Source organism: Saccopteryx bilineata, chromosome 4, assembly GCF_036850765.1.
Source record: "Saccopteryx bilineata isolate mSacBil1 chromosome 4, mSacBil1_pri_phased_curated, whole genome shotgun sequence".
Lineage (NCBI taxonomy): Eukaryota > Metazoa > Chordata > Mammalia > Chiroptera > Emballonuridae > Saccopteryx > Saccopteryx bilineata.
The window spans coordinates 137,261,562-137,275,871 of record NC_089493.1 but is presented as its reverse complement, the minus strand read 5'-3'; the positions used below and the strand labels follow the sequence as shown (position 1 = coordinate 137,275,871).

The following is a 14,310-nucleotide window of genomic DNA, read 5'->3' as shown; positions in this document are numbered from 1 at the left end:
AGGCTAAGTTAGGTCCATGTGGGAGGGGATGTGGTGAGGTTGGAGAGCGGTCCCAGAGCACAGGTACGGGACCTGGCTGAGTTGAGCTGGTAGTTCTCAGGAGTGGTGGGTGGGAAACCAATGGTGGTGGGCGGAGCCAAGAGAGTGAGCAGCTGGGGCAATTGCCCAAGCAGCAGTCACTGGATGGGCTCAGCAGCTGAGCCTCTTCTCACAGATCCAACTGTCCTTCTCGCTGTGGCAAGGGGCGTCGTTCCATAACCCCGTGCGTAGCATCATGATGCAGTCCTCGTGCCCCTGAGAGTCATTGGGCTCTCCCTGGTTCCAGTGGCTGCAGCGGGTTGTCGGGAGAGAGGTGGTGTTGCTCATCCTAGGGCGTGGATGGCCCTGGAGTCCAGCCTTCAGGGTTTATCTAGCCTGTTAATTGCTTAGGTCTAACCTAGACAACCTGAGGGTCTAACTTAAGCGTGCACCTGGGATATAAATCTCTAACCCCCAGAATTTATCCCTCAGCCAGTTCCTGGTGGCTAGCCTGCCCAACTTTAAGGAGTCCCTGAGATCTGACCAAAGGACTGCTCCTAGGGTCTGACCTGTGCCCTTCCCTCACCTGAAGCTGAGCGGGACTCCGTCCACCCACTGATAGCCCTGGATCTGGCTCGCGCGGCGCACGGCCCTCAAACCCAGCCAGTAACCGCGGTCCCTTGTATTCCGAGTCAGGAAGGCCTGGATGGGAGGAGAGACTGAGCTCGCCAAGTCCTTCCCGCCCGCACACACGTCCCTCGCCACGCCCCTTCAGGTGAACTCCACCTCCCGCCTCCCCGCGCCCAGGCTACGCACCTGCTCATCCAGGTCCTCGACAATAACCAGGTGCGCACTCGCGCCGGCGCAGTTGCGCTGCGAATCTTCCCAGGAGGCCCGCAGGACCGAGAAAAGGTAGCAGGAGCCCCGGAAGGGTAGCCACTGCGTGGGGCACTGCTCGCAGGAACCTGTGGCGTGGCAAAGGTCAATGAGGCACACCGCTCCCAGGTGGAGCAAACGGAGGGGACTTGGGGAGCAGGGACAGAGCCATGACGAACAGGTCAAGGTCAAAGACAGGATCCAGATTGATAGGGGAAGCGTGAGGCCCACGGATATGGTCCACTTGTCCTCCCGTCCCCTTCCCCCACCCAGTCCTGCTCACGGTTTCCAAGTCGGACGGCCTCCAGCTCCCGGAACAGCTCACTGCGGATGTTCTCGCGGTCCCTTCCCGCTTCAGCCAAGCTCTGGGTCACTGCGAGGTCAAAGGAGTGGGCTCAGTTCAGGAGTAGGGTTGCGATTGGGTAAAAGGCAGCATCCATGTAAGTAGTCAGTGTTAGGGGTCAAGAATATCACGGTCGGCCCTGGCCGGTTTGGTCAGTGGTGTTAGAGCGTTTTTCCGAAACACCAAGGCACGACCGGGCTTAGAGGTCAGGATCACAGGATAGGTCTGGGTCACAGAAGGCTGAGGATGTAATTCAAGGGGTCGGCGGACTGGTATGGTGAGGGATCATAGGTCGTGGCATTGCCCCGTCCTCACCGCGCTCGCTCAGTTCTTTCAAGGCGCTCTCCTGCTGGATCAGCTTCTCCTGCGCTTCCCCAAGCTTGGTGCTCTCGGTCTTCAGCTGCGCCTGCGTCCTCAGGCCTTGGAAAGAGGGCAGAGGTGGGACGGGACATCTGAGACCTCCTCCAATCCTGGTCACGAGACACCCCCCACTCCCTCACCCCCTACCCCCCCACCCCCACCCCCCAACCCCCCACCCCCACCCCCCGCCACAGGCCCCGACTCTGAGGTCAGCAGTCTCACAGCAGCTATTGCAGGCTCCGACCTCTTCCTTCAAGGCGTCCAGCACCACCGTCTGCTGCGAGGCTGGAACGACCCTCGCCCGACCCATACACGTCAAGTCACCCGCGGGGATTCACGGGACACTCCTTCCCGCTCCAGGGCCAGCCCCGGGGACCCTGGGGTGCTCACCCACCTACTCACAAACAAAGGAGCCCCCGGTCTGCACGCACCATTTGTTGTCAGCAAGTCCTGGCCGCCTAGCAACGCCGCGTGCTGAGTGGAGGCTAAGGAGAGAGGCTCCTGCAGGTGTGGCCGCGGGCACTCGAGAACTCTCCCCTCGCCCGAGGGATGTGGGGACCCCCGTCTTGGGACGCACAGAGGGGGCGAGCAGGGATACAGAGCACATGATGCGTGCCCGCACGGAGGGGAGACAAGCACAGGGCCATGCATACACATGTGCCTGCGCACAGCCCAAAGATGCACACAAACTATTCACACGTGTTTGCACTCAGTCCCAGGCAGGGTCATAGGCCTAGCTGGTGCGCCCTGGGGCAGAGGGAAGAACTAAGCAAGGAGTTTGGGAGTGGTAGAGGGCTGGGTCCCCTCTCCCCATCATGCATGATCACTCACCCTTGGAAAGTAGGATGCTCAGAATGAGGACCCACAGGACTGTGGTGACGACGAGAGCCAGGGTCAGGAAGAGGAATCGCTGTCCCCAGCCTCGCCAGTGTCCTTGGATAGCAATGGACTTCTGAGTCCCTCCTGTTCCAGGACAGTCCTGGACCCCTGGGCCCTGAGAACTGAGCCCTGGACACTCGGGTCCCAGGAAACTGGGATCAGAGAGGTTAAGTAACTTGCTATGGTCACAGCCCTTAGTTGACAGAGCTGAAATCTGCATCTACATCCAGTCGCTCTAGAGCCTGTGCCGTCACTCCTGCACCCAACGCTTGCTCTGTCTCTTGACTATTCTCCCTACCCCATCAGACCCCAAATCAGAGGGACCCAAGAGAACCATTGAGGCAGTCCCATTGCTCGCTCATACCTCCGGAGACCTCCTGGAGCCCACCACCCCACTTGCTGTACCCTGCAGTGTCCATGGTGAGCAGACTCTGAGCCCTAGGCATTGATATAAATGTAGACACCTCCCTCACCCAGCCCCGCCCCCCCCCCCCTCTTCCTTCCCTTCCATCTCTTGTGTTTCTATTCCTGATACCAAGGACCCACTGACTAATCACAGGGATGGGCCCTTTCTGGGCTGAGCTAGGGGTAGGGGTAAGGTGGGGTAGGGAAGTGGAAGAGTGGGAGGGTGCCATGGTGGGTAGAGAGAGTGAAGGGGCAGTAGAGTGTTAGCACTTGCTCATGTGAGTGTGTGGGTGTGGGTGTGTATGTGTGCGCAGTACCAACCTCCCTGGACTGGTAGCTGCAGCAGCATCTCCAGGCTGGTGCTGGGGCCCTCGCTTCGAAGCTAGGACCCCATCTCTCATAGGTCAGAGGCTGGGCTTCCTCCCAAGAGGGACAGGCTGAACCATGCTAAGTTCCAGCCCCTCCTTCTGAGTCCCTGAGAAAGCTGCTCAGGCCTGGGCCCCTGAGCTAGCTCAGCTTCCCTCCTCAACTCTCCCACAGATGACTGCCAGAGACGGACTCTTAATTCAATTCTCAGACAGAACAAAGAACAGAGATGGTCAGCTAAGCTTCTGGGCGCAACCCTTAGGTGTGTGGGTGGAGGGATGTATGTATATAGCTTCTAGAAGCCTGTCTTTCTCCTCTGTGCAGAGGGGGACAGTGGCAGGGCCTCTCTCCAAGGGATGCTGTGATAAAGAAGTGACGTGATGCACATCAAGCCCTGGCACCATCCCCAGGCATGAAACCCACTAAATGTTCAATCATTCTTTCAACAAATATTGAACACCTCCCGTGTGCCAGGCATTGATCTAGGAACTGGGCATTGTCCAATGGCAGGGCAAAGGTGTAATGGCCACCATAAGGGAAAGTTGACTTCAGACTAAAGAATGAAGCAGGCAACTCCACAGAATATAACCGAATTCATTATAGGGTAATTTACTTACAGAAAGATTGGGCCGGGGCAGAACAGATGGCCCAGCAGTCTGTGCAGATGATTCTCCACTACCAGACCCCGTTCCTGCACTTCCTTACAGTATAACTCAGGTGCTAATGGTGAACAAGACAAACGGACAAAGGATGCAGTAGTGCCAGGGGCCATTCCCCCTTGGGGTCTTGTGATGGAGGGTTGTTTAAATCGACACTATCACCAGATTGAGATTTATTTCGGTTGTCATGCCATTCTGGCTGTTACTAACAAAAATATTTGGTGATGTTTTAAGGAACATGGATAGTCATCAGCTAGAAGCCTTGATATGCTTGCTAAGGACAGTGAAGTTGGTCACAGCGCGAAACTGAGAAATGCAATGAAATCTAGACACAGAGACAAAGCTGGTTTTGTTCCCAGTCTACATCTATACTGGTGTATGTCAATGCCCAAGTGAGCCAATTCCCTCCTTGGAGCAAACATTCTTGTAGGGGTTAGGGAGAGACAGGCAGTAAGTAATAAACGTCATAAAGTGAGTTGTATAGACGGAGTTTCTCAACTGAGGGTGATTCTGTCCCCCAGCAAACATAGGGCCATGTCTGGAGACATTTGTGGTTGCCACAAGTCTGGGTAGGGGTGATACTGGCATTTAGCGGGTGAAGACCAAGGGTGCTGCTCCATTCCGGCCCCCCAATGCTGAAGGTGAGAACCCTAATATAAGCTATTAAAAAGTCCTGAGTGCTATGGAAGAAAATGTCAAGTAGGAAAACGGGCTTGGGAGTGCTGGGCTGGAGCAGCGGTCAATAAAGCGAATGACCAGGGTAGGCCTCGTTGAGAAGGTAAAAACGTGATTTTTTTGCTATGTCCCAACCTCTCTCATAGATGAATAAATATACCCCACTTTCTCTAATCCTCTCAACAAACCTCAGAAAATTATCCACATTTTCTTTAAAGATTTTATTCGATGCCTGTTTTTCTGCCTTGTTCCAGGAAGGTATGAGAGAGACACATACTCAATAACATGAACTAAAAGACAAGAGAACTTTTTTTTTTTTTTTTTTTTGTATTTTTCTGAAGTTGGAAACGGGGATAGACAGTCAGACAGACTCCCGCATGCACCCAACCGGGATCCACCCGGCACACCCACTAGGGGGCAACGCTCTGCCCCTCCAGGGCGTCGCTCTGTCGCGACCAGAGCCACTCCAGCGCCTGGGGCAGAGGCCAAGGAGCCATCCCCAGAGCCCGGGCCATCTTTGCTCCAATGGAGCCTCGCTGCGGGAGGGGAAGAGAAAGACAGAGAGGAAGGAGAGGGGAAGGGGTGGAGAAGCAGATGGGCGCCTCTCCTGTGTGCCCTGGCCGGGAATCGAACCCAGGACTTCTGCACGCCAGGCCGACACTCTACCACTGAGCCAACCGGCCAGGGCCTAAAAGAACTTTTTTTTTTTTAAAAGGGAGACAAACGGGAAATGAGGGTCAGAGAGAGAACGTGAATCTAAAAGACTGGGCTGGCCTGACCAGGCGGTGGCGCAGTGAATAGAGCATCGGACTGGGATGCGGAAGACCCAGGTTTGAGACCCTGAGCTCTCCAACTTGAGCGCAGGCTCATCTGGTTAGAGCAAAAGCTTACCGGCTTGAGCACAAGGTCGCTGGCTCAAGCAAGGGGTTACTCGGTCTGCTGAAGGCCCGTGGTCAGGGCACATATGAGAAGGCAATCAATGAACAGCTAAGGTGTTGCAACACGCAATGAAAAACTAATGATTGATGCCTCTCATCTCTCCATTCCTGTCTGTCTGTCCCTGTCTATCCCTCTCTCTGACTCTCTGTCTCTGTAATAAAATAAAATGAAATAAAATAAAATAAAATAAAATAAAGTAAAATAAAGTAAAATAATAAAATAAAATACTGGGCTGGGGCACAAAGTTCCAACCGACCGACCGAAGTGCCAGGCTTGTGACAAATGCAGGCGGCCTCCTTAATGCAGCTGCAAATTGGGTTGAGACATGTGGAGAGGGGCACAGCTTTCCGTTAGAGGAATCTGCCTGAGCAGAAGTGTACACCATTCTCATTGAACTTTCCATAAGCACCATAGCAATTTTCTACCACTGGGCCAACGTAGATGGCTTCACTCATGGTCAAGTACAGTGTTAGGAAAGGCAGGTTCTCCTTAACTCAAAGTGAATGGCCATCAACACTGCTAGGGGCTCTTACCGTGTTTCAAGTAGTAGTGAGTTTGAGGAGTTTGAGGCATAAACAGAAGCTGGATGAGTGTGGGGCCAGATATGGACTTCTGTGGATACCTGGTAAGTGTCTGTCACTCTTTTAACACACTCTCTCTCTCTCTCTCTCTTCTCTATCAGATCTAAATAAGAATCCTGAACCGAGGGGCAAATGATCATTTAACTACAGTGGGAGAAATTGTGTTTCATATATATAATAGAATCAGGAGATGTACAAATAAGCCAGATGGTAACCTCAGGCAGATCATTAATCTCTGGGTACCCAGTTTCTTCATCTTTACCACCACCAGTGGTAAAGTTTTGGTTGCCCAATTTATTATATTATTGTGGCCTTTAAGAAGACAGATGTAAGTGTATTGTGAAATATTTAATATCCCCACATTATCCCCCAGTTACCACTGATTCGCTTTCTGTCGTTAGATTAGTTTGCACTTTCTACTCAGCATAGTCATTACTACTTCATTTCTTTTTATTGCTGAGTAGAATTTTGTTGTGTGAATACACCGGTTTTGACTATACATTCACCTGTTGATGGACATTGGGGTTGCTTCCAGTTCTGGGCTATTAGGACTTTGAACTTTTGTGTGCGAGTATTTATGTGGATGCAAACTTCCATTTTCCCTGGGTAAGATCATCACAGGTACTCATCTCCTTAGGGCTCACACACTAATTAATTTAACAGGTGTTTATTTAGTGCCTACCATGGCCTCTCAATTCATTTAACCGATATTTATTGAGTGCCTGCTACGTGCTCTGTGGAAGTTCTTGGCCATGTAATGGCAAATAAGACAGCTAATCCCTGCTCAGGTGGATCTAAATCTAAATATTTTAAAAGTTAAACCTTTGGAAGAATATCGGGGTAGGAAGAGTTTCTTGATCAAAATATCAAGAAAGCAGCAAAAGAATGGTTAATAAATTAAGCCATAATTTAAAAACTATTTTGACTTGGCTTGTATTTTGTTCTGCTGATCTTTAAGTTTATTGTTACACAGGCACACATACTGTTTTCTTAATTTCTAACTGCTGCTGTATTTTTTCTTCTCTTTCCAGGCTTACTTCAAGAACATCCCATTTGTGACTCTTTTTCTAAAGAATAGGTTTTATATGTTCTTTCAGCTGTTTTTGGTTTAAAGACAAGGTATTGTTTGCTAGTTAAGGGTCGAACTTGCCTGGGTTAAATCCCAGGTATACCAGTTACGAGCTATATAAGCTTAGGAGGTAAAAAAAAAAACCCTTCTTTCTGTGCTTCAGTTTCCCATCTATAAAATGGGAATAATATTAGCAGTAAGTAGTTCCTACCTCATTGGACTGTTATCAACCTATATGAATTAATATGTATACAAGCTCTTTAAACCTGGTCACTTTTGCTACTTTTTTCAATTATCTCACTTTTTTATTTTTAAATTTAACGTTATTTTTAGTGAGAGAGAATAGACAGGCAGAAAAGGAGAGAGATGAGAAGCATAAACTCATAGTTGTGGCACTTTAGTTGTTCATTGATTGCTATCTCAATGGGGCTCCGGGGGACTCCAGCTGAGCCGGTGACCCCTCGCTCAAACCGGCAACCTTGGACTCAAGCCAGCAACCTTGGGCTTCAAGCCAGCGACCTTTGGGCTCAAGCCAGTGACCATGGGGTCATGTCTATGATCCCACACTCAAGCCAACGAACCCGTGCTCAAGCTGGTGAACCAGCACTCAAGCCGGAGAATTCGGGGTTTCGAACCTGGGTCCTCTACGTCCCAGTCTGACACTCTATCCACCGTGCCACCACCTGGTCTGGCTCACCTTCTATTTTTAAAAAATTCCCTACTTCCGGCCTGACCTGTGGGGCACAGTGGATAAAGCATCGACCTGGAAATGCTGAGGTCGCCAGTTTGAAACCCTGGGCTTGCCTGGTCAAGGCACATATGGGAGTTGATGCTTCCAGCTCCTCCCTCTTCTCTCTCTCTCTGTATCTCCCCCCCCTCTCTGTCTCTCCCTCTCCTCTCTAAAATAAATAAATTTTAAAAAAATTCCCTACTTCCACCTTCTTCTGGTTTATTTTTGCTTTCTAAAACTAATTTATCAAGTGAAATCGTTAATTCTTTCATTTTTAATCTCTATCTTCGTCCCCCTTCTCTCTCTCACTTTTTATTTCCCTAAGTTTAAAAAAAGTCTTTACACTTTTATAAGAGAACTCCTTTTTGCTGCTTCTCATTAGTTCTCATTGTGACTCCTGAGATGGTGCATACTCATCAGATACTGACTTGGTCTCTGCTCACTTTCTTGAAAACCGTCGCCATTCTTCACTCATGTTTTTCTAGGAGGTGGTTTGGTTATTTTTCTTATTAATTTACAGACGTTCTGTATGTGTTCTAGACACAGATGCAGTCATCATCTTCTGGGCAGTAGCTGGTCTTCCCACTTACTGACGGTGCTTTGGCTGCTCTTCAGTGAGTAAGTAAAACTTGGTGGGCATGCACTCTGAAACAAACTAGTAGTAAACTAGCTGTACAGGCAGCAACATGTCTAGATCTCAGTAACCGTAGTCTCGAGGAGCAGAAATCATTTCAGATTCACCACACTGTGGCATTTATGTACATTACACACACACATAGTCACAAAGTATGTGTATTTAAGGACATGTATCACATACAGCTAGTGGATGCCTACTGTACAGAGGGAGGAAGAAAGATTAGACATGAAAGGTCAGCAGTGCTCACAGAACAATGCGGGGCTGAGGAAGGTTATCTTCCACTATCTGGGAGGGTCCTGCTTCTCTTCCTAGCAGTCCCCTTGTTCTGAGACACAAGACCCATCTTGCCTTCGTCATCAGAAGTGCAGCTTGAGTCAACAGGCACTGACAGCTGACTTAGCAGCAGGGTTTCACTGTGGGGCAGAATTTTCTGGGAGGGCACACCCTTCTTCTGGGGCTCTTGAGGACAGCAGTGCTCAGGAGGGGTGAGGGCTCAGTGGAAGGAGATGGAAAAAACCCACAAGGGTTGTACAATCTCATTAGAACGTGCTCTGTGGAAAGGATCTAGATGAAACTGGTTTATCAGCCCTTATGAAGGAGAAAGAATGAATGTGTTTGCTGGATCACGGGAAGTTTACTGGAAGGGGTAGCATTGGAACTGGGTCATCAGGGGCGGTGCACTGTCGACAGAGAAGGGAAGGGTCTACCAGGCGGAGGGTACAGTTGCGGCAAAGGCAAGGAGGCAGGAAGATGATTCTTTTTTGTAAATGCCCAGAACTGAAGCTATGTTGGGGAGCCAGGGGTAGCTTTCCAGCCTAATGAGGCAACCATAAAACCTGTGCACAGAATTTGTCTCAAAGGAAATGAAAGGGAAAGGCAGGTCCCAGGCATGAGACCAGCCACAGACCTCTAACCTCTAGCCATGACCCATAATAGGAAAGGGAGACCCATTTTGGATGGTGGTGGGGCAGAAGATTGGGAAACATGTGACTAGGGACTTTAAAACAATGCGAGGAGTCTCGGAAGCACAGAAAAGAAGAAGACCTTCCTGGAGGTCATAAGGGCTGATAAACCAGTTTCATCTAGATCCTTTCCACAGAGCACGTTCTAATGAGATTGTACAACCCTTGTGGGTTTTTTCCATCTCCTTCCACTGAGCCCTCACCCCTCCTGAGCACTGCTGTCCTCAAGAGCCCCAGAAGAAGGGTGTGCCCTCCCAGAAAATTCTGCCCCACAGTGAAACCCTGCTGCTAAGTCAGCTGTCAGTGCCTGTTGACTCAAGCTGCACTTCTGATGACGAAGGCAAGATGGGTCTTGTGTCTCAGAACAAGGGGACTGCTAGGAAGAGAAGCAGGACCCTCCCAGATTGTGGAAGATAACCTTCCTCAGCCCCGCATTGTTCTGTGAGCACTGCTGACCTTTCATGTCTAATCTTTCTTCCTCCCTCTGTACAGTAGGCATCCACTAGCTGTATGTGATACATGTCCTTAAATACACATACTTTGTGACTATGTGTGTGTGTAATGTACATAAATGCCACAGTGTGGTGAATCTGAAATGATTTCTGCTCCTCGAGACTACGGTTACTGAGATCTAGACATGTTGCTGCCTGTACAGCTAGTTTACTACTAGTTTGTTTCAGAGTGCATGCCCACCAAGTTTTACTTACTCACTGAAGAGCAGCCAAAGCACCGTCAGTAAGTGGGAAGACCAGCTACCGCCCAGAAGATGATGACTGCATCTGTGTCTAGAACACATACAGAACGTCTGTAAATTAATAAGAAAAATAACCAAACCACCTCCTAGAAAAACATGAGTGAAGAATGGCGACGGTTTTCAAGAAAGTGAGCAGAGACCAAGTCAGTATCTGATGAGTATGCACCATCTCAGGAGTCACAATGAGAACTAATGAGAAGCAGCAAAAAGGAGTTCTCTTATAAAAGTGTAAAGACTTTTTTTAAACTTAGGGAAATAAAAAGTGAGAGAGAGAAGGGGGACGAAGATAGAGATTAAAAATGAAAGAATTAACGATTTCACTTGATAAATTAGTTTTAGAAAGCAAAAATAAACCAGAAGAAGGTGGAAGTAGGGAATTTTTTTAAAATTTATTTATTTTAGAGAGGAGAGGGAGAGACAGAGAGGGGGGGGAGATACAGAGAGAGAGAGAAGAGGGAGGAGCTGGAAGCATCAACTCCCATATGTGCCTTGACCAGGCAAGCCCAGGGTTTCAAACTGGCGACCTCAGCATTTCCAGGTCGATGCTTTATCCACTGTGCCCCACAGGTCAGGCCGGAAGTAGGGAATTTTTTAAAAATAGAAGGTGAGCCAGACCAGGTGGTGGCACGGTGGATAGAGTGTCAGACTGGGACGTAGAGGACCCAGGTTCGAAACCCCGAATTCTCCGGCTTGAGTGCTGGTTCACCAGCTTGAGCACGGGTTCGTTGGCTTGAGTGTGGGATCATAGACATGACCCCATGGTCACTGGCTTGAGCCCAAAGGTCGCTGGCTTGAAGCCCAAGGTTGCTGGCTTGAGTCCAAGGTTGCCGGTTTGAGCGAGGGGTCACCGGCTCAGCTGGAGTCCCCCGGAGCCCCATTGAGATAGCAATCAATGAACAACTAAAGTGCCACAACTATGAGTTTATGCTTCTCATCTCTCTCCTTTTCTGCCTGTCTATTCTCTCTCACTAAAAATAACGTTAAATTTAAAAATAAAAAAGTGAGATAATTGAAAAAAGTAGCAAAAGTGACCAGGTTTAAAGAGCTTGTATACATATTAATTCATATAGGTTGATAACAGTCCAATGAGGTAGGAACTACTTACTGCTAATATTATTCCCATTTTATAGATGGGAAACTGAAGCACAGAAAGAAGGGTTTTTTTTTTTACCTCCTAAGCTTATATAGCTCGTAACTGGTATACCTGGGATTTAACCCAGGCAAGTTCGACCCTTAACTAGCAAACAATACCTTGTCTTTAAACCAAAAACAGCTGAAAGAACATATAAAACCTATTCTTTAGAAAAAGAGTCACAAATGGGATGTTCTTGAAGTAAGCCTGGAAAGAGAAGAAAAAATACAGCAGCAGTTAGAAATTAAGAAAACAGTATGTGTGCCTGTGTAACAATAAACTTAAAGATCAGCAGAACAAAATACAAGCCAAGTCAAAATAGTTTTTAAATTATGGCTTAATTTATTAACCATTCTTTTGCTGCTTTCTTGATATTTTGATCAAGAAACTCTTCCTACCCCGATATTCTTCCAAAGGTTTAACTTTTAAAATATTTAGATTTAGATCCACCTGAGCAGGGATTAGCTGTCTTATTTGCCATTACATGGCCAAGAACTTCCACAGAGCACGTAGCAGGCACTCAATAAATATCGGTTAAATGAATTGAGAGGCCATGGTAGGCACTAAATAAACACCTGTTAAATTAATTAGTGTGTGAGCCCTAAGGAGATGAGTACCTGTGATGATCTTACCCAGGGAAAATGGAAGTTTGCATCCACATAAATACTCGCACACAAAAGTTCAAAGTCCTAATAGCCCAGAACTGGAAGCAACCCCAATGTCCATCAACAGGTGAATGTATAGTCAAAACCGGTGTATTCACACAACAAAATTCTACTCAGCAATAAAAAGAAATGAAGTAGTAATGACTATGCTGAGTAGAAAGTGCAAACTAATCTAACGACAGAAAGCGAATCAGTGGTAACTGGGGGATAATGTGGGGATATTAAATATTTCACAATACACTTACATCTGTCTTCTTAAAGGCCACAATAATATAATAAATTGGGCAACCAAAACTTTACCACTGGTGGTGGTAAAGATGAAGAAACTGGGTACCCAGAGATTAATGATCTGCCTGAGGTTACCATCTGGCTTATTTGTACATCTCCTGATTCTATTATATATATGAAACACAATTTCTCCCACTGTAGTTAAATGATCATTTGCCCCTCGGTTCAGGATTCTTATTTAGATCTGATAGAGAAGAGAGAGAGAGAGAGAGAGTGTGTTAAAAGAGTGACAGACACTTACCAGGTATCCACAGAAGTCCATATCTGGCCCCACACTCATCCAGCTTCTGTTTATGCCTCAAACTCCTCAAACTCACTACTACTTGAAACACGGTAAGAGCCCCTAGCAGTGTTGATGGCCATTCACTTTGAGTTAAGGAGAACCTGCCTTTCCTAACACTGTACTTGACCATGAGTGAAGCCATCTACGTTGGCCCAGTGGTAGAAAATTGCTATGGTGCTTATGGAAAGTTCAATGAGAATGGTGTACACTTCTGCTCAGGCAGATTCCTCTAACGGAAAGCTGTGCCCCTCTCCACATGTCTCAACCCAATTTGCAGCTGCATTAAGGAGGCCGCCTGCATTTGTCACAAGCCTGGCACTTCGGTCGGTCGGTTGGAACTTTGTGCCCCAGCCCAGTATTTTATTTTATTATTTTATTTTATTTTACTTTATTTTATTTTATTTTATTTTATTTTATTTTATTTTATTTTATTACAGAGACAGAGAGTCAGAGAGAGGGATAGACAGGGACAGACAGACAGGAATGGAGAGATGAGAGGCATCAATCATTAGTTTTTCATTGCGTGTTGCAACACCTTAGCTGTTCATTGATTGCCTTCTCATATGTGCCCTGACCACGGGCCTTCAGCAGACCGAGTAACCCCTTGCTTGAGCCAGCGACCTTGTGCTCAAGCCGGTAAGCTTTTGCTCTAACCAGATGAGCCTGCGCTCAAGTTGGAGAGCTCAGGGTCTCAAACCTGGGTCTTCCGCATCCCAGTCCGATGCTCTATTCACTGCGCCACCGCCTGGTCAGGCCAGCCCAGTCTTTTAGATTCACGTTCTCTCTCTGACCCTCATTTCCCGTTTGTCTCCCTTTTAAAAAAAAAAAGTTCTTTTAGGCCCTGGCCGGTTGGCTCAGTGGTAGAGTGTCGGCCTGGCGTGCAGAAGTCCTGGGTTCGATTCCCGGCCAGGGCACACAGGAGAGGCGCCCATCTGCTTCTCCACCCCTTCCCCTCTCCTTCCTCTCTGTCTTTCTCTTCCCCTCCCGCAGCGAGGCTCCATTGGAGCAAAGATGGCCCGGGCTCTGGGGATGGCTCCTTGGCCTCTGCCCCAGGCGCTGGAGTGGCTCTGGTCGCGACAGAGCGACGCCCTGGAGGGGCAGAGCGTTGCCCCCTAGTGGGTGTGCCGGGTGGATCCCGGTTGGGTGCATGCGGGAGTCTGTCTGACTGTCTATCCCCGTTTCCAACTTCAGAAAAATACAAAAAAAAAAAAAAAAAAAAAGTTCTCTTGTCTTTTAGTTCATGTTATTGAGTATGTGTCTCTCTCATACCTTCCTGGAACAAGGCAGAAAAACAGGCATCGAATAAAATCTTTAAAGAAAATGTGGATAATTTTCTGAGGTTTGTTGAGAGGATTAGAGAAAGTGGGGTATATTTATTCATCTATGAGAGAGGTTGGGACATAGCAAAAAAATCACGTTTTTACCTTCTCAACGAGGCCTACCCTGGTCATTCGCTTTATTGACCGCTGCTCCAGCCCAGCACTCCCAAGCCCGTTTTCCTACTTGACATTTTCTTCCATAGCACTCAGGACTTTTTAATAGCTTATATTAGGGTTCTCACCTTCAGCACTGGGGGGCCGGAATGGAGCAGCACCCTTGGTCTTCACCCGCTAAATGCCAGTATCACCCCTACCCAGACTTGTGGCAACCACAAATGTCTCCAGACATGGCCCTATGTTTGCTGGGGGA

General features: G+C 48.2%; 1 protein-coding gene across 2 annotated transcripts; it reads right to left on the bottom strand.

Moving 5' to 3' along the window:
* On the bottom strand, positions 1-2,922 carry LOC136336634 (C-type lectin domain family 4 member G-like). Of its 2 annotated transcripts, XM_066278513.1 has the most exons (9): positions 2,841-2,922; positions 2,429-2,530; positions 2,029-2,082; positions 1,820-1,882; positions 1,553-1,657; positions 1,178-1,267; positions 835-983; positions 605-720; positions 1-328 (listed from the first exon to the last, which is right to left on the bottom strand). In XM_066278513.1, exons 1-9 carry the CDS (start codon positions 2,920-2,922, stop codon positions 190-192), a joined length of 900 nt encoding a protein of 299 aa, XP_066134610.1. In that variant the 3' UTR covers positions 1-189. The 2 variants fall into 2 exon arrangements, with proteins under 2 accessions (XP_066134610.1, XP_066134611.1); XM_066278514.1 differs by lacking the exon at positions 1,820-1,882 and having other exon boundaries at positions 2,841-2,908.
* Between the last annotated feature and the right edge of the window lie 11,388 nt (positions 2,923-14,310).